The sequence below is a fragment of the Bos taurus genome, chromosome 19, assembly GCF_002263795.3.
Source record: "Bos taurus isolate L1 Dominette 01449 registration number 42190680 breed Hereford chromosome 19, ARS-UCD2.0, whole genome shotgun sequence".
NCBI lineage: Eukaryota > Metazoa > Chordata > Mammalia > Artiodactyla > Bovidae > Bos > Bos taurus.
Window position 1 is genome coordinate 49,284,943 of NC_037346.1, and position 24,954 is coordinate 49,309,896.

At 43.4% G+C, this 24,954-nt stretch overlaps 1 protein-coding gene across 1 annotated transcript in view; it reads right to left on the reverse strand.

Moving 5' to 3' along the window:
- PITPNC1 (phosphatidylinositol transfer protein cytoplasmic 1) overlaps nt 1-24,954 on the reverse strand; it is a 215,743-nt gene that overhangs the window by 67,942 nt on the left and 122,847 nt on the right. Inside the window, exon 5 of the mRNA XM_059878599.1 lies at nt 23,128-23,199. Coding sequence (XP_059734582.1) covers nt 23,128-23,199 — 72 coding nt within the window. The remainder of the gene's footprint in view (nt 1-23,127; nt 23,200-24,954) is intronic.

Sequence of the window (24,954 nt, forward strand, 5' to 3'; positions counted from 1 at the left end):
TTTCTGAATGTTGAGCTTTAAGCCAACTTTTTCACTCTCCACTTTCACTTTCATCAAGAGGCTTTTGAGTTCCTCTTCACTTTCTGCCATAAGGGTGGTGTCATCTGCATATCTGAGGTTATTGATATTTCTCCCGGCAATCTTGATTCCAGCTTGTGTTTCTTCCAGTCCAGTGTTTCTCATGATGTACTCTGCATATAAGTTAAATAAACAGGGTGACAATATACACCCTTGACGAACTCCTTTTCCTATTTGGAACCAGTCTGTTGTTCCATGTCCAGTTCTAACTGTTGCTTCCTGAAATGCATGCAAATTTCTCAAGAGGCAGATCAGGTGGTCTGGTATTCCCATCTCTTGAAGAATTTTCCACAGTTTACTGTGGTCCACACAGTCAAAGGCTAACAGAAGCAGAAGATATTAAGAAGAGGTGGCAAGAATACACAGAAGAACTGTACAAAAAAGATCTTCACGATCCAGATAATCACGATGGTGTGATCACTCACCTAGAGCCAGACATCCTAGAGTCCAAAGTCAAATGGGCCTTAGGAAGCATCACTATGAACAAAGTTAGTGAAGTTAGAAATTCCAGCTAAGCTATTTCAAGACCTAAAAGATGATGCTGTGAAAGTGCTGCACTCAATATGCCAGCAAATTTGGAAAACTCAGCAGTGGCCACAAGACTGGAAAAGGTCAGTTTTCATTCCAATCCCAAAGAAAGGCAATGCCAAAGAATATTCAAAGTACCACAACTGCATCTCACATGTGAGCAAACTAATGCTCAAAATTCTCCAAGCAAGGCTTCAACATTACATGAACCGAGAACTTCCAGATGCTCAAGCTGGATGTAGAAAAGGCAGAGGAACCAGAGATCAAATTGCTAACATCCATTGGATCATAGAAAAAGCAAGAGAGTTCCAGAAAAAATCTACTTCTGCTTTATTGACTATGCCAAAGCCTTTATGTGGATCACAATAAAATGTGGAAAATTCTTCAAGAGATGGGAATACCAGACCACCTTACCTGCCTCCTGAGAAATTTGTATGCAGGTTAAGAAGCAACAGTTAGAACCAGACCAGGAACAACAGACTGGTTCCAAATTGGGAGAGGAGTATGCCAAGGTTGTATATTTAACTTATATGCAGAATACCTCATGCGAAATGCCGGGCTGGATGAAGCACAAGCTGGATCAAGGCTGCTGGGAGAAATATCAATAACCTCAGATATGCAGATGACACCACCCTTATGGCAACAAAGTGAAGAGGAACTAAAGAGCCTCTTGATGAAGGTGAAAGAGGAGAGTGAAACAGCTGGCTTAAAACTCAACATTCAAAAAACTAAGATCATGGCACCCAGTCCAATCACTTCATGGCAAATAGATGGGCAAACAATGGAAACAGTGACAGGCTTTATATTCTTAGGCTCCAAAATCACTGCAGATGTTGACTGCAGCCATGAAATAAAAGATGCTTGCTCCTTGGAAGAAAAGCTATGATCAACCTAGACAGAATACTAAAAAGAAGAGACATTATTTAGCCGACAAAGGTCCGTCTAGGCAAAGCTATGGTTTTCCCAGTAGTCACGTATGGACATGAGAGCTGGACCACGAAGAAAGCTGAGCGCAGAAGAATTCATGCTTTTGAACTGTAGTGTTGGAGAAGACTCTTGAGAGTCCCTTGGACTGCAAGGAGATCAAACCAGTCAATGCTAAAGGAAACAGTCCTGAATATTCATTGGAAAGATTGATGCTGAAGCTGAAGCTCCAATACTTTGACCACCTGATGCGAAGAACAGACTCACTGGAAAAGACCCTGATGCTGGGCAAGACTGAAGGCAGGAGGAGAAGGGGACGACAGAGGATGAGATGGTTGGATGGCATCACCGACTTGATGGACATGAGTTTGAGCAAGCTCTGGGAGTTGGTGATGGACAGGGAAGCCTGGCGTGCTGTAATCCATGGGGTCAAAAAGAGTTGGACATGACTGAACGACTGAACAGAACTGAAGATGATCATGGTTATAACAGGTTAGCAGGATGCTAGGTTCATGCTCAGTAATATTCCTGAGAATACACACAGAACTATCATCATCATCATCATCACTAGCCATTATCCACATGACTTACCTCACGATGATGAAGGTGACAACGATTACTATTACCACTACAGCCATTCATTCTTGAAGAAGTTATTTCCTAGTTGGGGTCTGCTGGTTAACCCTCCACCCTCTTTGCCTTCCTTCTGCTGGGCAAAGGGGCATCAAAGAGCTGCTTTGTTCCACCTGTACTTTGCAAACGGGCCATTAGGTGGGGCCCTCCCATCACCCCCCCAAGTCAGCAAGGGGCTCTGATTCTAGACTTTGGAGCCTGAGGAAAAGGTTAAGAGGGCTACTGAATTCTGTGATTATTGCTTAGATTGGCCAAAGGAACCCACAGGCTCTGGTGGCTCAGACGGTAAAGAATCAGCCTGCAATATAGGAGATCTGGGTTCACTCAGTCCCTGGGTTGGGAAGAGCCCCTGGAGGAGGGCATGGCAACCCACTCCAGTATTATTGCCTGGAGAATCCCCATGGACAGAGAAGCCTGGTGGGCTACAGTCCATGGGGTCTCAAAGAGTCAGACATGGCTGAGCGACTAAGCACAATACAGCACAGGATCTGTCACCCAGCAAACACCACAGCCCCTGTGGGTTGGCACATGTCTGTAATAAGCTGGGTCACCAGCCTGAAGTACAAGAGATGTGCTCCCTCAGGATACAGAGCTCAGTATTGAGGCAGTGTATTTAGAATCGCTAATACAGTCACTTTCAGAAGATGCTTGAGAGAAAAGTCAAAAGCACATTAAAATTTCTAGAGATTATAGTGGTCACTTGTAGAATGATTGGTGCTTTGTGTGTGGGGGTCCCCTCCTCCTTTCTAGCCACATGGTCCTGCTGACCGGTGTTAGTTATAGACCACTGATCTGAACACCCCAGGCCCCTCATGTCAGAGAACATCATGGACCACATTCCAAGTTCTGCTTTACCCCAACTCATGCCCACATCTATAATCTCAGTGTCCACATGGACAACCCATGCAACACCACAGGCTCAGCCTCCTAATTCCTCTTCCACTTCTCCTCCAATGACCTTTACCTCCCTTCGATCTCCTCCCCCACTTCCTCTCCCTCCCCAAGTCCCACTCTGGACTTGAATCGTCTGGAATTAGTTCACTTCTGAAATCTGAAAACTCTAGGTACCGCTTTCTTAAACTCAAGACTCAATCTTTTCATTCCCAGGACCCTTCCTTCTTGACCTGGTTTAGTTCTCTGATCCCTGAGAGCCCCCACTGGACTCATGGCTCACAATGACCTTCACTTTCTCACTCCACTTTTCCATACCCTGCTGAACCCTCCCTGAAAGCAAACCTTGAGTCAATTTCACCATTTCCTCTGCCCTGACATGCAGGCTGCAAAGCACAGCTGGGAAAATAACACCAGTACTTAGGCTGGTGGCACAGCTTACTCAGAATTTCCCAGATCACCAGACTGCCAAACTTTCAAGTGATCCTTTTTCTCTTCTGGAGTTGGCTCCTTTATCCACTTCCCTTTAAGGTTATCTTTGACCTTCATCCTCTTCTCTGAGTCCTTTTCCCTGTCTCCTTCCCTTTCCATAGATGACCTTTCTTCTCACATCACTGGAAACTGGAGCCCATCAAGTGTGAGGCCACTGACTTTCCCTTCCCTGTAGACATAGCCTTACCTGCCCTTTGCCTGCCCTGCTCTCTGCCCTCTGCTTTTTATTTTCTTTTTAGGGGCTCATGAAGACCATCCACCCTCTGACTTCTGGGAACAGGCCCTTCCTCTTCTACTTCTAAACTCTTATTCACCTTCTGGCTCCTTCCTCTTAGTATTCCACAGTCACGAGTTAATTTATAATATTTTATCAATATTGTTCTCCATAGTGATTGCACTGTTCGCTATTTATTTTTTAGAACTCTTTTATGTTTCTGTGCTATAAACTAGGCTGTATTCCTAAATACCATCTTCCAATTTATACTAATTATGTCTTTAGTTGTGTCTAGAGTTTATGTTATCTATGGAGCCTTTCATTTCAGTAACTGAGCTCCTAAATTTCTAATCGCTTCTTTTTCAAATCTTCATTTCTTTTTTGGTAAGTTTTGTTTCTTAATTTCTCTTTTATTTTTGTTTTTGGCCACCACATGGATTGCTTGTGGGATCTTAGTTCCCCAACCAGGGGTTGAACCCAGGCCCTTGGCAGTGAATGCAGAGTTCTACCCATTGAACTGCCAGGGAATTCCCTCATCCTTTTAAAATGGACATTAATTCCTTATTTTCTTCTTTGAGCAGCACAAACATATTATTTTAATCAGAGCCATCTAGAAAGTTTTAAAACTTGCACTCAATTCGTGTTTTGATTATTGATTATAGTGGCTATCTTACTTTAAAAAAATATATAGATGCATATTTCTTAAAAAAAAAAAATTATTTGGCTTCACTGGGTCTTCATTGAGGCGTGCAGGATCTTGGGGAGTCTTTAATTGTGCTTTAATAGCACACGGGATCTGGTTCCCTGAAGAGGGATTGAACCTGAGCCTCCAGCATTAGGATCCCAGAGTCTTAGCCACTGGACCAACAGGGAAGTCTCTGGCTATCTTTCTTAACAGTTGGTTTGGGGGTCTTTTTGAGTGGGAAGCTTCTTTTCTTCTTCTTTTTTTTCTGGTTGGTGCTACTATCTTTCTCCATCTCCAACTCATCTCCCACTCTTCACATCAGTTGTTAGGTTTTACCATCGCCTTTTAAGCTGTGGCCCAGGAAGCAATCATAGAAATGCTTTCAGCCTCCCTTTTACCAAGAGAGATGCTTTCAGCCTCTTCAAACACTGAATCTGGCTCTCATTCCTTGTTTGTATGAAGCACTTTTCATCCCATTGTCTTATAAGATCCATAAACATCTGCCCCCAGACTCAGAGTCCAGCCACTCCAGGCATTCCAACCCTCCTGAATCTCTGTCCTGTTTCCATGACTTAAGTGTTTAGAACAGAGGAGAGGCATTTGAACATGAACATGACTTTCCACCAAGATGGGCTTCTCCCCTCAATCCTGAGTCTCATTCTGATTCAATTTCTTTTCTTCTTTCCACAGCTAACCATTTCAGAATTCCTCTTTGGTACAATGCAAGCTGGGTTCTGCTCTACCATTTCACTCATTTTCATAAAAGTCACTAATGACTGGCTTATTTCTCAATCTCAAAGTGCCTTCAAATTCTATCTTCCTGAACTCTGCTGCTACTATCATTGATGACACTTTCTTTCTTGACTCTCTCTTTCCTGGGCCTTTGTGACTTCCTGGCATCCCAATTCTCCTCCTATATCTCAGGGACCCCTCTTCTTACCCATCTTTATGGGATGCTCTTCCACTTCCTTCCCCTTACATGTCAGTACTCCCACAAGCTCCATCCTTACCCCTCACATATCCTTTGGGTAATATTCTCTATTTCTATGGTTTTGAACTACCTCTGCTTTATGACTTTCAAATCTGTATCTCTCTGGATTTATAGGTCCAATTTCTTTTTCTCTCTCTCTCTCTCTCTCTCTATATATATATATATATTTTTTTTTTCCGCTGCTCTGGGTCTTCGTTGCTGCCCTTGGGCTTTCTCTAGTTGTGGTGAGCGGGGGCCACTCTCTAGTTGCAGTGCTCGGGCTTCTGACTGTGGTGGCTTCACTTGATGGGGAGCATGGGCTCTGAGCATGTGGGCTTCAGGAGCTGCAGCACATGGGCTCAGTAAATGCAGCTCTTGGGCTTAGTTGCCCCAAAGCATGTGGAATCTTCCCAAACCAGGGATTGAACCTGTGTCCCCTACACATTGGCAGGCAGATTCCTAACCACTGAACCATTAGGGAAGTCCTAGATCCAATTTCTTGTTATTTTCAAATTTTCCATAAGCACTTTAGACTCAACTGGACCAAAACTGAACTCACCAACCTCTCCCAAACCACTTAAAACAATTCCTTGTCTTAGTTGGCGACACCACCACTGATCCATGACAAAACCTTGAATCGCCAGACCCCAGAGCCAGCTGTCCCCAACCCATTCCTATTCCCTCTTCCTCTTCCTAATTAATCCTCTCCTATTTCTTCTCCCTCTTCCTAATTAATCCTCTCCTATTTCTTCTGTCAGTGCTTTAAATTTTGGGCTGCATTCTCCCTCTTCCTAATTAATCCTCTCCTATTTCTTCTGTCAGTGCTTTAAATTTTGGGCTGCATTCTCTCTCATCTGACCTATTGCGAATCTCCTGTTTTCTCAACTAGTCCCTCCTGGCACGACAATCCTGCCTTTCTTTTCAGTCTCATCCTCCACCCTGTGTTCTCTGGAGCACCTATCACATCACGCTGCTATGATAGTATTTGTCTCCCCAAACTGACAACTCCTGGTACAAAACAGATGCTCGATAAATGTTTCTTGTATGATGAATTAATGCGCTATTGAGATCATCCTTTCCTTTCAATGCAGAATAAAGGTCGTCTCGGGTTCCTGCTGGGAGGTTACGATGAAAGGATGGAGGAAGAGAATTGGTATTTACTAAACATCTATTACCTGGAGGAACTGGGATAGGTGGCTTATATCAAGTATTTGGTTCAGAACATTCATTGTCTTTCTTATAACCGTTCCAAGGGAATAAGGAAAAGCCAAGGGCAAGAATCTTTAAAACATAAGAATTTACTAGACCTCTAGGGAATAAGGAACACCCAAGGGAACAGTCTTTAAACCAGAAGACTACACGTCCTTGTCAGTTTAGAATAATGACTGGGAACAACAAGAGTAAATCCAGATCTGTTGAAAACAGCCACAGCTCCTCTGTCTCTCGAGGCTGTTGCAGATTGTCCCCGAGACTCTTCAAGTTCATTACCCCACCTATGCAGCAGGAAACACCTGTTGAAGTCTCTGAATGTTTTGACCCAAGAATCACTTTTTGACTTTGTCCAGTGTTACTCAACAACTGTTATCTGTAGGGCAATGGCTTGGTACAAGATAAAGCAAACAGATGGAAATGTGCTTTATGCTGGACATTCCTTTTTGTACACTGAGTAACGATACGTGGCACCCATTGTACATTCTGCCCCTCAACACCCCATGGTGCAAACTCACAAAGTGGGTACTAGAAGGCTGTGTTCAGGGCAGCTAGAGAACAAATCCGGCATAAAAACATAACTCTCAAAAATCTGTACCCAAAAGGAGTCACTAATTAATTTTTATCCTTAACTGAATGAAAGAGTATTTTTCCCAGTAGTAAGATTTTTTTGAATAAAATGTTAGAAACTTTAGAAACAAGAAGCAATGGAATGATATGAACTCTTAGCCAAAACAGAATATTGAAGTTATCCTAGATATCCTAGTTTTTGTTTTTTTTTTTAGAAAAGCAGTGTTTTCTATTTCAAACTATTACAAAAAGTCTCAACAAAAGCACCATGTGTGCAACTGGTGTAGCTGGTTTAACATCATCTATTTCAAGAGACCCAGATGGTTCTAAACAAATTTAGCTGGATGCTTAAAACAAGGCTTCACCCATAGATCAAAATTAAGTTGCTAGAAAAATCAATCTTTCCCGTGTCCTTCATTGCTGAGGTCCTTCCCTAATATGTTTCATATTTCATTTCAATATTTCACTCTGGTTTTGACATGCCAACCAAGGTGAAGTTGAATTAATAACAAACTCAAACTCATGACAGATTTCTGATTTCCTCTGAACTTAGGTATACCTGAGTGATAATAAAAGATTTCAGCACCAAAAAGTCAATTATTTGGTTCCACTCCCGAGTATCCACCCCATGATGTGGCATTTAGTTGATGCTTTTCAACATCTACTTAATAATCTGATGGGCATAGCCAAAGAAGATTAAAATTACTCCATTTAATGGTCTGCATATTCCAAAGGTATTTATGACTGTCTCCTTAAAGGGCTGGAAATAAGATGAAAGATTTTCAGATGCAGCTCCATGAAGTTTATATTTACTAAGTTTATGTCCCAAATGGCTGTAAAGCCTGATGGACTATAAACAAGTCTTCAATAGGTATTAGTCGGGAAATGTGATTTAAATTTAATTTAACAGCTTAGTATTGTTCAGACAGAAGTACTATCAGTCTCAGAAGATCAAGTACAGAATTTGGTGGGCAACAGCTGACACACTGCTTGATTCAAATACAGAGTCTGTGTACACACGGAGGAGCAGATGGAAGCAATGCTTTTGCTGCATCAAAAGGAAAAAATTGCTTTGAAATCATGTCCACTGGAAATCATTAACTTCTTTTCTATAAGGTCAGCTCCTATCATCATCCCCTTGCAACACTTTTTTCCCCTAAAGGCTAAAATACTAGTGGAGATTTAGTTCTAGAAGGTATTTATCAGATAGATGACATCCAGGGATTTTAGAGAGAAATCTGTTTTATAAACATGACGGCTCTGAACCTAAAAGTGGGAAGATTCAAGTGCTCCTTTTTTGGATCTCTATCAAGTCCTTTGCATCATAAGGAAGCAGATCGGTGCCCTGGAAAAAGTTAACAAACAACCTTCCAGGCCTGGATGACTGAAGAGCTTATTTATTCAATGACTTTTCTTTGGCAGAATCTGGTACTGTGTTCACACTTTACATGCAAACACTCTTCATGGCTTAACTTCGCTCACCAGACATCTCAACATCCTGTGCAAGAAGAGGTCTCACGCTGAATTCATTGATTCTAAGACACAACCAGTTACATTTTCAAAAAAGAAAACTGCTGCCGCTGATCGTTGTATGATGCCATTGACAGTTACACGTTTCATTTTTAGAGTTGTTAAAACATAAAAAATAATGGCCACCTTGGAGTTGATATCAGTTAACAATAACACACTGAGTAGGACTGGGTGGACTACAGCACTGTTTTGAGTGCTTTTGAAGATTAATACATTCAATCTTCACAAGTACCCAATGAGTAAGGACTGTTTTTAAATCCATTTACAGGGGCACGAAGAGCTGAGGAACATGCTGAACTAGCTGCTAAGTGGCTGGCCCAGGAATCAAACCCAACTAGTCTGACTCCAGTGCCTGCAGCCTTCATCTCTTCACCATTGTGCCTCTATCCTGATGGAAACACTGATGACCACCGTGAAACAACAGGACAGGTGGCGGTCACCTCTTGGGGCCAAGATGTGCCCATCAGGATTTCTTTAGGTGAGTGAGAGCCAAGGAAGGATGGTTTCTGAAATCAGAACTTCCAGGCAGGAGGCTAACTGGTGGAGGGTCCAGAGCTCCAGCCAGTGAAGGCCCCTCCCAAGTAAACTCAAAAGCCCCCAGAAATATGTGCCTTCCCAACTTATGTCTGAGGATGCCCCATTCCTGGATGATGGAAAAGGAGTAGAAACTACAGGCTCTGGAAATGAGAACTTAGCACCTTCCTTCCAAAAGAACTCCCCTGATTAACCTGCCCCCTTGCAGATCTTGCACTTGCAAGCATCTAACTCTTAAGTAGTCTCCACAAAGCATAACAGAAGTTAAAGAGAAGAAAAGAACGACTGTTATGGAGTATTTGACATGCACCATCTCAATGAATTCTCCCAATCATCCACTGAATGGGCATTGTTCTCCGTTTCACTGTCGGGAGGGAGTTCAGAACAATGAAGTCCTATTATCATTGAATTCCCAAGTTCTGCTTTGGACCCTGTTTGGTCTGAGGCTGGTGAGTTCTCTGAATCTAGTACAGCATCCTGCTAAATGGGCCTGGCCAGCTGCAAGCTTTTGGCAGGTTCCTAAGGTGTCCTCATTCAAATGGCTCCAAGATCCAAAGGTTGTTGGTCATCATCTGTTGTGAGCAATCCATTCTCTGAGGTACCAAAACTGGGCTCAACAAATGTCAATACAAAACTCTAGGTAAATAAATAGGAAAGCTGTGCCTTTTTTTTAAAGTGAAGTACATGGTTTCCCCACAGTAATTAGGTATCTTATGAAGGGGAAGAAAAGCCAAACATTTAGGAAACAATTGCAAAGTGACGTGAACTGAGGATGGATTACAAAAAGAGAAGAGGTTTGAGTCTCATAGAAGAGTTGGATGATATAAACCATAATGTAAAAGAATATGAAAAAGAATATACATGTATACGTACAACTGAATCAACTTGTTGTACAGCAGAAATTAACACAACATTGTAAATGTATCCTGGGCTCTAACCCTTTGGAGGGCTGTGCACTTAGAAATCTAGTCTGAATCATGTCCACCTGCCTTTTCAAAACTTCACAACACAACCTAGAGTGTGAAATTACAAGAGAGAAACTAGGGTTTCTGCAATTCAAAAAGTCCCCTCTTTATAAACAGCTTTTGGGTGAATGGACTCAGTGTTGATGCTGACATGGTGACAATATTTATGACTAGGCTAATTATTTTGCTATTTCACTAATGAAATCGGGATACTACCAAAAGAGAGAAGACTGAAAGCTTCTGCTTCATGACTACAAAACAACAACAACACACAACTCATTGTGTAACTTCGAAGTAAGTTATTTGACATTTCATTACAACATGTGAATAGTTTCTTAATTTTATAAGATTTTTTTAAAGAAGGAAAAACATACACATATAAATGTCTTTTTTGGCTGAACCATACGAGAGTTAGAGTATATTGCATGGTACTTCATAAATATGTCAGCATGCATCTCCTAAAAACAAGGAGATTCTCCTACATATCTGCAATATAATGATCGAAGGCAGGACATTCAATACTGACTCAATACCACACTGCACTAGTATCGAATGTACGGTCCAGACTAAAACGTCCCCAGTTGTCCTATCTTTTCTGTGTCCTGCACAAGCTACCCCTTTCCTTAATCCAGAATCTAAGCAAGGATTAGGTGTTAAATGTACTTGTCAAATTACTTTAGTCTCCTTTAATCTAGAACAGTCCCCCAGGTTTTTGTTTTGTTTTGGTCTTTGGTGACATTCTTCTTTGAAGAATTTTGGCTAGTTGCTTTGTGAAGTGTCCCTCGATTTGGATTTGTCTGATTTGCTTTCTTCCCTGGTGTCTCAGACGGTAAAGCATCTGCCTGTAATACAGGAGACCGGGGTTCGATCCCTGGCTCCGGACAATCCCCTGGAGAAGGAAATGGCAACCTACTCCAGTACTCTTGCCTGGAAAATCCCATGGATGGAGGAGCCTGGTGGGCTACAGTCCACGGGGTCGCAAAGAGTCGTCGGACATGACTAAATGACTTCACTTTCTTTTCTCCTGATTGGATTCAGGTTAAATATTTTTGACAAGGATGATCCATATCATGATTTGTGATGCTGCATCCTCAGATCAGATCAGATCAGTAGCTCAGTCGTGTCTGACTCTTTGCGACCCCATGAATCGCAGCACTCCAGGCCTCCCTGTCCATCATCAACTCCCAGAGTTCACTCAGACTCACATCCATCGAGTCAGTGATGCCACCCAGCCATCTCATCCTCTGTCGTCCCTTCTCCTCCTGCCCCCAATCCCTCCCAGCATCAGAGTCTTTTCCAATGAGTCAACTCTTTGCATGACGTGGCTGAAGTACTGGAGTTTCAGCTTTAGCATCATTCCTTCCAAAGAAATCCCAGGGCTGATCTCCTTCAGAATGGACTGGTTGGATCTCCTTGCAGTCCAAGGGACTCTTCAAGAGTCTTCTCCAACACCACAGTTCAAAAGCATCAATTCTTCGGTGCTCAGCCTTCTTTACAGTCCAACTCTCACATCCATACATGACCAAAGGAAAAACCATAGCCTTGACTAGACGAACCTTTGTTGGCAAAGGAATGTCTCTGCTTTTCAATATGCTATCTAGGTTGGTCATAACTTCCCTTCCAAGGAGTAAACGTCTTTTAATTTCATGGCTGCAGTCACCATCTGTAGTGATTTTGGAGCCCAGAAAAATAAAGTCTGACACTGTTTCCACTGTTTCCCCATCTGTTTTCCATGAAGTGGTGGGACTGGATGCCATGATCTTCGTTTTCTGAATGTTGAGCTTTGAGCCAACTTTTTCACTCTCCACTTTCACTTTCATCAAGAGGCTTTTGAGTTCCTCTTCACTTTCTGCCATAAGGGTGGTGTCATCTGCATATCTGAGGTTATTGATATTTCTCCCGGCAATCTTGATTCCAGCTTGTGCTTCTTCCAGCCCAGCATTTCTCATGATGTACTCTGCATATAAGTTAAATAAACAGGGTGACAATATACACCCTTGACGAACTCCTTTTCCTATTTGGAACCAGTCTGTTGTTCCATGCCCAGTTCTAACTGTTGCTTCCTGACCTGCATACAAATTTCTCAAGAGGCAGATCAGGTGGTCTGGTATTCCCATCTCCTTCAGAATTTCCCACAGTTTATTGTGATCGACACAGTCAAAGGCTTTGGCATAGTCAAAAAAGCAGAAATAGATGTTTTTCTGGAACTCTCTTGCTTTTTTCATGATCCAGCGGATGTTGGCAATTTGATCTCTGGTTCCTCTGCCTTTTCTAAAACCAGCTTGAACATCAGGAAGTTCACAGTTCACATATTGCTGAAGCCTGGCTTGGAGAATTTTGAGCATTACTTTACTAGCGTGTGAGATGAGTGCAATTGTGCGGTAGTTTGAGCATTCTTTGGCATTGCCTTTCTTTGGGATTGCCATGAAAACTGACCTTTTCCAGTCCTGTGGCCACTGCTGAGTTTTCCAAATTTGCTGGCATATTGAGTGCAGCACTTTCACAGCATCATCTTTCAGGATTTGGAATAGCTCAACTGGAATTCCATCACCTCCACTAGCTTTGTTCGTAGTGATGCTTTCTAAGGCCCACTTGACTTCACATTCCAGGATGTCTGGCTCTAGGTCAGTGATCACACCATCGTGATTATCTAGGTCGTGAAGATCTTTTTTGTACAGTTCTTCTGTGTATTCTTGCCATCTCTTCTTAATATCTTCTGCTTCTGTTAGGTCCATACCATTTCTGTCCTTTATCGAGCTCATCTTTGCATGAAATGTTCCTTTGGTATCTCTGATTTTCTTGAAGAGATCCCTAGTCTTTCCCATTCTGTTGTTTTCCTCTATTTCTTTGCATTGATTGCTGAAGAAGGCTTTCTTATCTCTTCTTGCTGTTCTTTGCAACTCTGCATTCAGATGCTTATATCTTTCCTTTTCTCCTTTGCTTTTCGCTTCTCTTCTTTTCACAGCTATTTGTAAGGCCTCCCCAGACAGCCATTTTGCTTTTTTGCATTTCTTTTGTATGGGAATGGTGTTGATCCCTGTCTCCTGTACAATGTCACGAACCTCATTCCATAGTTCATCAGGCACTCTATCTATCAGATCTAGGCCCTTAAATCTATTTCTCGCTTCCACTGTATAATCATAAGGGATTTGATTTAGGTCATACCTGAATGGTCTAGTGGTTTTCCCTACTTTCTTCAATTTAAGTCTGAATTTGGCAATAAGGAGTTCATGGTCTGAGCCACAGTCAGCTCCTGGTCTTGTTTTTGCTGACTGTATAGAGCTTCTCCATCTTTGGCTGCAAAGAATATAATCAATCTGATTTCGGTGTTGACCATCTGGTGATGTCCATGTATAGAGTCTTCTCTTGTGTGTTAAGGGAAGCACATGATATCATTTGTAAAACTTTCTACTGCTTGTAATTAATACATAATGTCTGTAGTGACACTTTGAGGCAGTGTGAATTCCTGTTCCCTAGTATTGTTTCACACTCAATGGTTTGGTATCCACTGACGACTCCTGCTTGAATGAACTGTTACTCAGGTAGCTATGAAATGGTCATCTAGATCTTGATACTTGGTACTGCTTTTCTGGCTCTGCCCACTGGTTTCTTAACCATGGGATTCAACCTTGTCCCTCTGATTATGCTGCTTTTGACCAGTTTGGTTAACTGTCTTCCGAAACCATTAGTACCAATAGGTCAGCACAGCCTGGCTGTTTTTAGATATACCACAGCACCAATGAGCCAGGCCTAGACAGAAAGCAAATACTACTTTAAGCTATACCTATTAATAATAATGATTATTACCAATTAGCTCTAGCTATACAGAATGTAGAGATAACCTGCATAGTGACTCTCCTCAACCTGAAAGCTAGTCCTCATGCTGGATAGATGCTCTTCTTACCCACTTTTCCCCCTACTACATCCAACTCTCAGATGGCAAACTGTACTACAAAGAGCAAAGACAACATCTTAAGGAATCAAATATGATCTGTTTTCCACTGTCCTCAAAATGATACATTAGACACAGACTGAGTAAGGACACTGAATTTCCATTTCATGGGCCATCGTGGATAATAATCCTTTAAAACTGCAAATGGGGGTGTTTTGTGCAAACTTCTTAGCATTACCGACTACCTATTAGAGAAAATTGCAGATTTTGTAGGTGGCTGGTTGTAACAATCTTAAGGTTAAAAACAGAACAGTACATCAGACATGTCTAAAAATAAAGCAAATGCTTTTTTCTTTTTATAATCCTCAATTAGAAACCATTTAAAGAAAGGATAATCAGCTTGAGAGGCTTGTAAATATGGATTCTACGGTTCTCACTGGCACCCCTGCTTTACAAATTAATTTTAGAACATTTCAAAATGTGTAAATAAATTATTTTATCCTACATCTACCCATATTGCCCTCTTGATGTTCAAAATACTATTATCGCTAATGAAAGGAACTTCATGATGACTATAGCAATAACAAATCCTCAATAAATAGAGCTCTCCTTAGATGGTAAAATTCCCTCTTTGTTGGTTGTCGGTTGGTAACATCCAGCGGGAACTATTTGTGGTCAGGAGGAGAACTCTTGGCCATGTCTCCAAGGCAATGCAAGTTGAGACAAGTCAAAATACTGAAATTTTCACTCAATTCATCCAAAGAAGGCACCTATCCAGGGGAAGAGACTCAGTTTCTCAGGTGGACCTATGTAGTTGACTAAATGATTTAATCTAACTCCCTAAAACCAAGCACAACTCAGTGATTGAAAGTGACTTGGTCTTAACCAAGGTGATAAGAAAATAATCAGAAGCTAGATTGAAAGCCATGGGAAGGTCCTTCTCAGGACCAGGGTGCTCTCCATCCTGGAGCAACCAGAAGTTTCTTTTCTCTGTCATTCCTCTTCTTAGATAACCTCTCTTATTTCAATCTCTGAACCATGACTTGACACCTCTCCCTGAACTCCATATTCATATATCCAACTCCTTACCTACCATCCGCTTGGAAGTCTCCCTGGTACCTCAAACTGACTGTGCCCTAATGGGGCTCTTGACTTCTTGCTTCTCCTGCACTATTCCCCACTCCCCACTAGGGTCCATGGACAAATCTAGAAAGCCTGCTGCTCCCTGCTAAGTTGCTTCAGTCATGTGCAACTCTTTGCACCTCTATGGATTATGACCTGCTGGGCTCCTCTTTCCATGGGATTCTCCAGGCAAGAATTCTGGAGTGGGTTGCCATGCCCTCCTCCAGGGGATCTTCCTGATCCAGGGATCATCTGGATGCATCTCTTACATCTCCTGCATTTGCAGGCGGGTTCTTTACCACTAGCACCACCGGGGAAGCCCAGAAATCCTGAGGTCACCCTTACTTTGCTCCCATCTAATGCATCAATACCTAGTCAGTCTGCTTCCAAAACACACTGATCTTTATCCATTGCCCTCTCTCCAGATGAAGCCACATCATCTGTGAACTGGATTCTTGCCCTTGCTGCCAGCTGGAATACCTGCTTCTATTCCTTCTGTCCTCCCATCACTCTTGACAGAGTGGCCAGAGCAAACACTGAAAAACATAAGTCACCCAGTGTGATATGGTATCCTAAAATGGACACTGGGGGACTTCTCTTCCCAGGCCAGTGGCTGGAACTCTGTGCTCTCAGTGAAGGGGCCTGGGTTTGATCCCTGGTCAGGGAACTAGATCCCATATGCTGCAACTAAAGATCCCGCATGCCGCGACGAAGATGGAAGATCCCTGTGTGCCACAACTAAGACCTGGCACAAATAAAAAAAATTTTTTTTAAGTGGTAAACTGAATGCTGGAACAGAAAAAGGATTTTGGTCATCCTCATGTGGTTTGTTCTCTGTGTGTGCACATCCCTAGTTTTGGGTATTCAAGTTTTCTCTTCTTTGAAGGATACCAATCAGCTTAGATTTGGCCCCAGCTTCACAGCCTCCTTTTAACGTGGCGGTTTAGTTGCTAATCATGTCTGACTCTTGCAACCCCACAGAATGTAGCCCACCAGGCTCCTTTGTCCATGGAATTCTCCAGGCAAGAATACTGGAATGGGTTGCCGTTTCCTTCTCAAGGGGATCTTCCCCACCCAGGAATTGAACCCTGGTCTCCTGCATTGCAGGCAGATTCTTTACCGATGAAGCTACAAGAGACTCCCCTTTTAACTTAATCACCTTTTTAAAAGCCTTATCTTCAAACATAGTTATAGTCTCAGGTACTCCAACATATGAATTTGGGGGGATACAACTAAGCTTACAACAGTCCCCTTGCCTGGACAACCCTTCAGAGGGTCGGCTCCTTCCCAGCCTCAGGTCTCACCAGATTTGTCACCTCTCGTGAGAGGCCTTCCTGATCATATGGCTTCTAGCTGAGCTCTCCTCCACCCTATTTATTGCCTTTTCAGCACTTCCCACAGTTGGAATTCCTTGTTTTCTTTCTTATTATGTGCTTTCCCCCATTCCATGAGTAGTGGAGACTTGTCTATCTGATTCCTGCATCCTCATTGCCTCTTGCAATGCCTGACACATAGTAGGTACTCAAAATTTGCTGACAAGAAATGATTTATTGACAATTCAGACAAAAGAAGAGTCTCATTAGAAAATCCTCCATAATGCAGTTAATCCCAAGGTAGGACCGTAACTGAAGCAAAACCTACAATTTGTATAGCACTTACAGTTTATGAAGTGCTTCCAGGTTATGAATTAACCTGGATGAATCCTCCACACTGTGATGCAGACATTATTTACTCTGTTTTCTTGATAGAGAAGCCAAGACCCCATTGCTTAAGTCATAGAGCTGGAGATTCAATATGAATCTTTTCATTTCACAAAGAACAACTCTGTGTTTTCCCATTATAACATAACTGAACTAGAAACTAAATTATCAATACTTCTAGGCAACTTCGAAGGAGAGTTCTGTGAAGAACAGAACCTCGCTCTTCAAGGAATTAAACTGGACATTCTTTCCATCTGATCAGAGAAGTTTTGTTGCTGAGGAATAATGGCTAATGAGAAGAAATATGGTTCCCTCAGGCCCCTTCATTGTGTATGTGGGGTGGTGGTGGTCGTTATAAATATGCTTTTTTGTAAACTTTTATGTTTTCAGAGGTATGAAGAAATGAAGAAATTTGGAGAACCTGATTTCCTAAGGGTTCACTTTGTTAGGTAGGCAGAATAGGGAAAAGGAGTACAAAATGGCGGTGGCTAAAAGACAAACAAGAGAAAAGCCCATGAAAATAGAACAAAAGAAGGTCCACGGACTGGAGTGAGGACCTCAGGCAAAACAAACAACACTCCTGGCTGGCCCAATTTACATAGGACAGGCCCAAGGAGAGATAAACATATAAAAAGAGGAGCCAAAGCTAGCTCTCTCTCTCTCTCTCTCTCTCTCTCTCTCTTCCCCGTGCGCTGGGGCGCTCTTCTCTTTGCGTCTTTGGATCAATGTGCCCTCACGCCTCAGAGATGGATTTTCCGGCTATCTTCTAAATAAAATAGAGCTGTAACACTGAGCTGTAACACTGATTTGTCTAAGAGCTATAACATGGTCCTTTCGAGACCTGAGAGCTATAACACGGTCTATCCAAGACCTGAGAGCTGTGACACGCCGAGGGGGCTCTAACGTCCGTCACTCCAAATCTTTGTTGTGACGAGACAAAGAACCGAGGAACATACACTCGAGTGACAACTTGGTTTGGTTTTACATAGCACTTCACATGGAGAAGGCAATGGCACCCCACTCCAGTACTCTTGCCTGGAAAATCCCATGGATGAAGGAACCTGGTACGCTGCAGTCCATGGGGTCGCTAAGAGTCGAACAACTGAGCAACTTCACTTTCACTTTTCACTTTTATGCATTGGAGAAGGAAATGGCAACCCACTCCAGTGTTCTTGCCTGGAGAATCCCAGGGACAGGGGAGCCTGGTGGGCTGCCGTCTATGGGGTCACACAGAGTCAGACACGACTGAAGCGACTTAGCAGCAGCACTTCATATTTTCTTTAAATCTGTAGTTCTCAGCCTTAATGGCTCTTAGGTTACCCTGAGGAAGTGCAACAAATCCCAGTGACTGGACCCCCATCCCAGATAAATGAAATCAGAATCCCGGGGAGTGGGATAGTGGCATCAGGGAATCCAAAGCTTCCCAGGTAACTTTACTCTGCAGGCAGGACTGAGAACCAGTGGCCTAAATCCTCAAGTGGGGTGGGGATGGCCTATCTTATACCCTCCAAAGAGAATGAATCAGGTTTGACCAGAGGGTAGACTCTACAAGTCCACACACTTGCGACTGGCAAACTCTGTATTCCTAGAGACACAGTGTAGGAAGCACTGCCCTAGACCAGTCTGCTCCCAGGACCAATTAAATCAGAATCCCAGGATGGGCAGAAATCAGGCAGGAGCTAGGGTTAGAGTTTCTGAGTCCAAGATGCAGTGAAGGCTGAGCACCACTGCTTTAAGTGGTACCTGCTTTGTTTGGAGGAGGAAGTGAAGGCAGGCCTGCCCCCCCCCCGTTAACTGCAGGGAGTGACAGTAACCTGGCAGCGGCCGACACTTGAATGATAAGCACTGACTCTCCCAGATCTAGATTTATGGCCTTGGACAAACAACAGAGCCTTACTTTGGCATGGTGCCGTCCTCCCAGCACTAATTAAAGCCTAAATAGTTCTCATCAGCGGGTGCATAAAATAAATGGGCCTCAATTTAAGACAAGTTCCCCATTGTGTCCTGGTTAATATAAGCACGGTTTATAGGTTTTCACATTCATAAATATACTAGCTTTATTTTAACAAGGAGAAATTATTTAAATCTAGATATACCGATTTCTATTTTTTTTACCTGCGGTATTGGGTCACGTAAAAAGATGACATAGGTGGTGATTGATAAGAGGATAACAACATGGACTCTATTCAATCAGTAATCAATATGATTATCAGTAGTGTTTCCAATTTAATTATTGCTTCTTATCGTCATCCATTTCATTAAAGTTCTGGCAGGTAGGGAGAGAAACAGGACGCAGATAGCAGTATGAAGGATGGTAGCTGAATGATAAGACTATATACCCAGAAAATGCAAAGAAATGGCCTGAGTTTATTAAATACTTTGGCAAAGCAGTGAGACAAGAGAAACATCCACCACTGCACTGCTTTCTTTAGCAATTCTGCCTCCCACCAGAAACTCTATACTCATCCCTGGACAGAAAAGAGCATGCCAGCACACGCCATCTGCTTAAGGCTCTAGCTTTGAACCCCTGGACAAAGCGATCTTTTAATAAAGTATTATTACATAAATACATATTCCTCATGTTCTGATTTGGAAACGTTAACAAGTGTGAATGAAAACCAATGAAGTCTTCCTTTTCTGCCTCCAGGGACCAAGCTTGAACCAGCTGGGTGACCAACAGCTGCTGCTGAATATGGAAATTAGAAGGCGGCAAACTGGCAAAGAAGTCTAACTGAGCTGGAGCTGGCTTGTTTGGTCCAATGGCTCAGAAGCGAGACCTGGGGATATATGGATCAGAGCCAGGCCGAAGCTGGGCAAAAACACTTAGTGAACTTGGACTTGGGCAAGGTGGGTGCCATGACAGAGATACAGAGCTGGCTGCATGGGCAGTCTCAGAGCCAGCAAGTTGGGGAGAAGGAGGCAACACAGGGTGCGATAGCTGGCATTTCTCCCAGAGGAAGCAAACTGTGCTGACAAGGACTGCTCACAAGTGCTCCGGGGTTCACTGCTTTTCTTGCAGGCTGGCCTAAGTCTCAGAGAGAACTGGGCTTTGGCTTGGGTAGAGAATGCTGGCTCTAGGCATAGGTCCTGACTTTAGGATGGCTCACTTGGTATTTTAAATTCCTAGGAGAGTAGTGACAAAGCTAAATTCCTAGGAGAGTAGTAAAAAAAAGACCTTAGCGCCTGCCAAAAACGGGACACAAGACAATAAATGATAACCATGTGATTTTTTTTTTTTTTGGTTAGACTTGAGCAGAGGATAAACCAGAAGATCACACTGGTCCTACCAACCTATCAGGCTCATGGTGGGGCCACACATCCATTCCAAACCTCTACAAAGGGAGTGGGTTATAACTATCTGTGAAGACAGGGCAGCACCATAGAGAAAAAGAGAAAGCAAGACAATCTGTCTAGAAAGACTAAAAGATGTTTTAACCCCTATTGCTTCCCTCAACCCCATGTTTTTTAGATTGTGCCAAGAAAAGCAATTAAGGCATGTTTGATCTCTATCATCCTTTTCTTGATGGTCTATGCTGCTACTGCTGCTGCTGCTAGGTCACTTCAGTCGTGTCTGACTCTGTGCGACCCCATAGATGGCAGCCCACCAGGCTCACCCATCCCTGGGATTCTCCAGGCAAGAACATTGGAGTGGGTTGCCATTTCCTTCTCCAGTGCAAGCAAGTGAAAAGTGAAAGTGAAGTTGCTCGGTTGTGTCCGACTTTTAGCGACCCCGTGGACTGCAGCCTACCAGGCTCCTCCATCCATGGGATTTTCCAGGCAAGAGTACTGGAGTGGGGTGCCATATGGTCTACAGATACATCAAAATGGTCATACCCACTCCCATATTCAGTGACTGGCAATTGTTTAAAGAAATACATTTAAGTAGGGAATGCAGGGTAGCTATTAAAAATTACTGGGAAGGATATTTTGTGACATGTTAAAAACAGGATGTTGTATGATTCAATTTTAGTGAAATTGGTTGAAAAGTAAATTCATTAATATTTTGCAGGATGAACCAAAATGCTAACAGCAGTCATCTCTGAAGCATGAGATTACTACTGGTTTTGCTTTACCTTTTTTTTTTTCCAAGTTTTAAGAATCATGTGTTAATTTTCCAATCAGAAAGAGTCATTACTTTACAAGAGTTCAAGTTACACTGTGCAACACTACTTTAGACCACAAGACTTTGCTGGAGTTGGCCCCAGTGAAAGTGAAAATCGCTCAGTTGTGTCTGACTCTTTGCGACCCCATAGTCCATGGAATTCTCCAGGCTAGAATACTGGAGTGGGTAACCTTTTTCTTCTCCAGGGGATCTTCCCAACCCAGGGATCAAACCCAGGTCTCCCGCATTGCAGGCAGATTCTTTACCAGCTGAGCCATAAGGGAAGCCCAAGAATACTGGAGTGGGTAGCCTATTCCTTCTCCAGGGGATCGTCCAGACCCAGGAATTGAACTGGGGTCTCCTGCATTGCAGGTGGATTCTTTACCAACTGAGCTATCAGGGAAGCCTGATTTCAGGCTATAGACAAGGAGATGGGACTAAACGTTTCCTCTGAGGTCACCCATCACCAGGGGACGCTACCCACTGACGCTCCTTAACTCATGGGGGGACAAGCATCCTTGAGGGGAGCAGTCTTTTCTTCTCTGGATAGTTTCAGGAACTCTGGAGTTGGCATTCACCTGGGACAGATCTATCAAGTGGTCAAATCTGGAGACCTGGTGGGTGCTGTTCTGATCTGAGTCTCTCTAACCAGGCAGGGGTTAGAAAACTTTTTTTCTGTAAAGGGCCAGGTAGTAAATACTCTGGGCTTTGTGAAGCACATAAGTTCTGTTTTAGGTACCCATTCTGCCACAGACGAATGAATGTAGCTGTGTTCCAAAATACTGAGTGGATGAACCAGTGTCCTCTTTCCCACGCTGGTGTGAATTGTATCAATAGTTGTCGGGTGACCCCTCCTGGGAACCACTCAAGCTCTGGTCCAGCAGACTCCACCTTGATTGGGACCATCTGAGTGCGGCACAAATCCATGTCTTCTAGAAGAATCTGTTCTTGCCAAGGGGAGGAACCTTCTGGAAGATGTTTCTAGAAGCTGTTAACATGATGAAACACAAAGTAGGCCTGGCCAAAGCTGTAAACTGACAATGTTTATGTCGGACACGACTGAGCGACTTCACTTTCTCTTTTCACCTTCATGCATTGGAGAAGGAAATGGCAACCCACTCCAGTGTTCTTGCCTGGAGAATCCCAGGGACGGGGGAGCCTGGTGGGCTGCCGTCTATGGGGTCGCACAGAGTCAGACACGACTGAAGTGACTTAGCATAGCATAGCATGAGCCCTTAGATACTTCTTTCTGGCACTTAGGCACCTCCAAAACCTCCTGCATCTTGTTTTGTATTTCCTTAGCTCAGTGAAGGCACCAAAGGGGTCACTTTGTCTGGAGACTCTCTCATTCATTTCGATACAGCCTCAATTTTCATTCACTCTCCACAAATGCAAAACGTGTAATTGAGGCAGAAATAAACAGGTGAAGCCTTGCAGCTTCTAGATACAGAGTCTTCCCTCATGGGTTCTGACTGAACCCACAGCTCAAGGTCAGAGTGAGGTTGCTGTAGGTCACATCATCCACTCATAAAGGGAAGGGAATTTAGAAATCTATTGCTCTGACAGAAAGAGGTGGGGTAAAAGCCAGGTCAGAAGTGAAGTTTAAGCAATACTAATCAACAAAGTTCTTGACTGAAATTTAGCGACAGAATGCTTCATGAGGAAAACATTCTTGCAGGAGGGTTACACTGATTTTTAAAGTGGGATTCGTGGGCACGTCTGAGTGTGTGTATGTGAACATATGCATAGCCCAGAAAATACGTACAGCATACACACACACATCTGATCGTATTCATCCTTCTAAGTAAACGTCAATTGCCATGGAGAAAATGTGTGTTCAATCCAATGGCCAGAAATCAAATTCTAGACTCTGAGGTCCCCCTCATCCCTCTTGATCCCCGACAACAATCACTCCAGGTGACAGAGATTTCTGCATAGAGGCCCAGAGAAAGTACATAAAAATGAGAAGAAAAGCCAGAGGTTCTCTGAGGTCCCAGGCACAGATGGTGGGGCTGGCTCCGTCCAGCGGGGGAGAACACAGTGTGGACTGGGGCGGGGGCGGGTGGGGAGAGCAAGGGGGCTACTCACGCTGTCGTTGCTTCCTTTGTTGTCCTCATACTTCGTTTCTATGTGAATGGAGAATTTCGGCAGAAAGGAGCACTATGGGAAAAGAGAAAGGTTTCATCAGCATACCAGTTTTTTCTCTCTTCACATCTTCAGCCTAGCCTCTGCATGCTCTCCTGGCCTTCTGGTTGTGACCACTGTCCGAAACCAGAGATGTTAAGACACTAAGTCCATATCCAAATGTAAGCAAAGCTACTTTTGGTGATGTGAACACAATTTCACCCAGGAATCAGGCCAGAGAGAATAACTAGGCAATGAGATAAGTTGGCTGGAGAAGGCAATGGCACCCTACTCCAGTACTCTTGCCTAGAAAATCCCATGGATGGAGGAGCCTGGTGGGCTGCAGTCCATGGGGTTGCGAAGAGTTGGACTCGACTGAGAGACTTCACTTTCACTTTTCACTTTCATGCACTGGAGAAGGAAATGGCAACCCACTCCAGTGTTCTTGCCTGGAGAATCCCAGGGATGGGGGAGCCTGGTGTGCTGCCATCTATGGGGTCGCACAGAGTCGGACACGACTGAAGTGACTTAGCAGCAGCAGCAAGAGAAGTTGGCAAAGAGGACATTTCCTAAAGGAGTATATTCTGTGAGTCCGACCACAGGCTTTATAGAAAACCAACCCCCTGAAACAGAGACAGTCCCAGTTCCAGGGTGCTTCCCTTTAGGGAGCAGCTACCACGGCTGGATACCTGGGGGCCAGCCTTAACCATTATATAAATATTCATAATAAGCTGGAGGTGGTAGAGTAGAGCTTTACGGTTATAAATTATTCAGGTCAGACAGACCTGGCTTTTAGTTTGGGGTTTATCACTTGATAGCCATGTGACTTTGGACAAGTCATTGAATTTATCTGAACCCCAGCAATATTGAAACAGAGACAGCAATGATTACTTAGCAGTGACATTGTGAGGGTTAAATGAAACCATGTGCGTAAAACATATCAGTTCTGCATATCGAGCAAACATTTAACCAATCAGTATAAGGCTGCATGTGAACTTGACATGAAAGACAGTCTGTCTTTCTGCCGGCACAGGGGAGAAAAACCCCAAATGCACATCACCCTGACACCCACATCTCACTGAGCCCATTCCACGTATTCAGTAGATGAAGGATTAGCATAGCTTGAGAAGAGGATTTTGATGGAGGTCGATGTGGCCTTCCTCCTGCTGGCGTTGGCCCTGAGCTGGGCATTAACCTTCCTGACCTCTAGAGATAGGATCGCAGACTACAAACTAAAAGGACCCAGCAACCCCACTGGGAGCTGCAGGTATTGGAGGAGTGAGGCTTGGGTCCACATGCTCCCAGTTCCAAGAAGTTGCCTCTTTTATTTATCCAATGTACATAGACCCGGCACTGGTCTCAGTGCTTCCAAGTTCTAATTCATTTATTCCTTCTAACTATCCCATGAAATAGGAACTATTGTCATTACCTTTTTTTAAAAAAAATTGGAATATAATTGCTTTGCAATGTTGTTTTGGTTTCTGCTGTACAACAATGCAAGGCAGCCATAATTATTTGTATATCCCCTCCTTCCAGAACCTCCCTCAGCCCTCCCATCCCACCCCTCTAGGCCATCATCACAGAGCACCAAGCTGAGCTCCTGGTGCCATCCAGTAGCTTCCTGCTAGCTCTCGATTTTACACATGGTAGGATACAGACGTTAATGCGACTCTCAATTCAATCTCCCGGCTATGTCCCCAAGTCTGTTCTCCATGTTTGCACCTCTCTTCCTGCCCTGCAAACAGGTTCATCAATGCCATTTTAATAGATTTCGTATATGTTTTAATATAC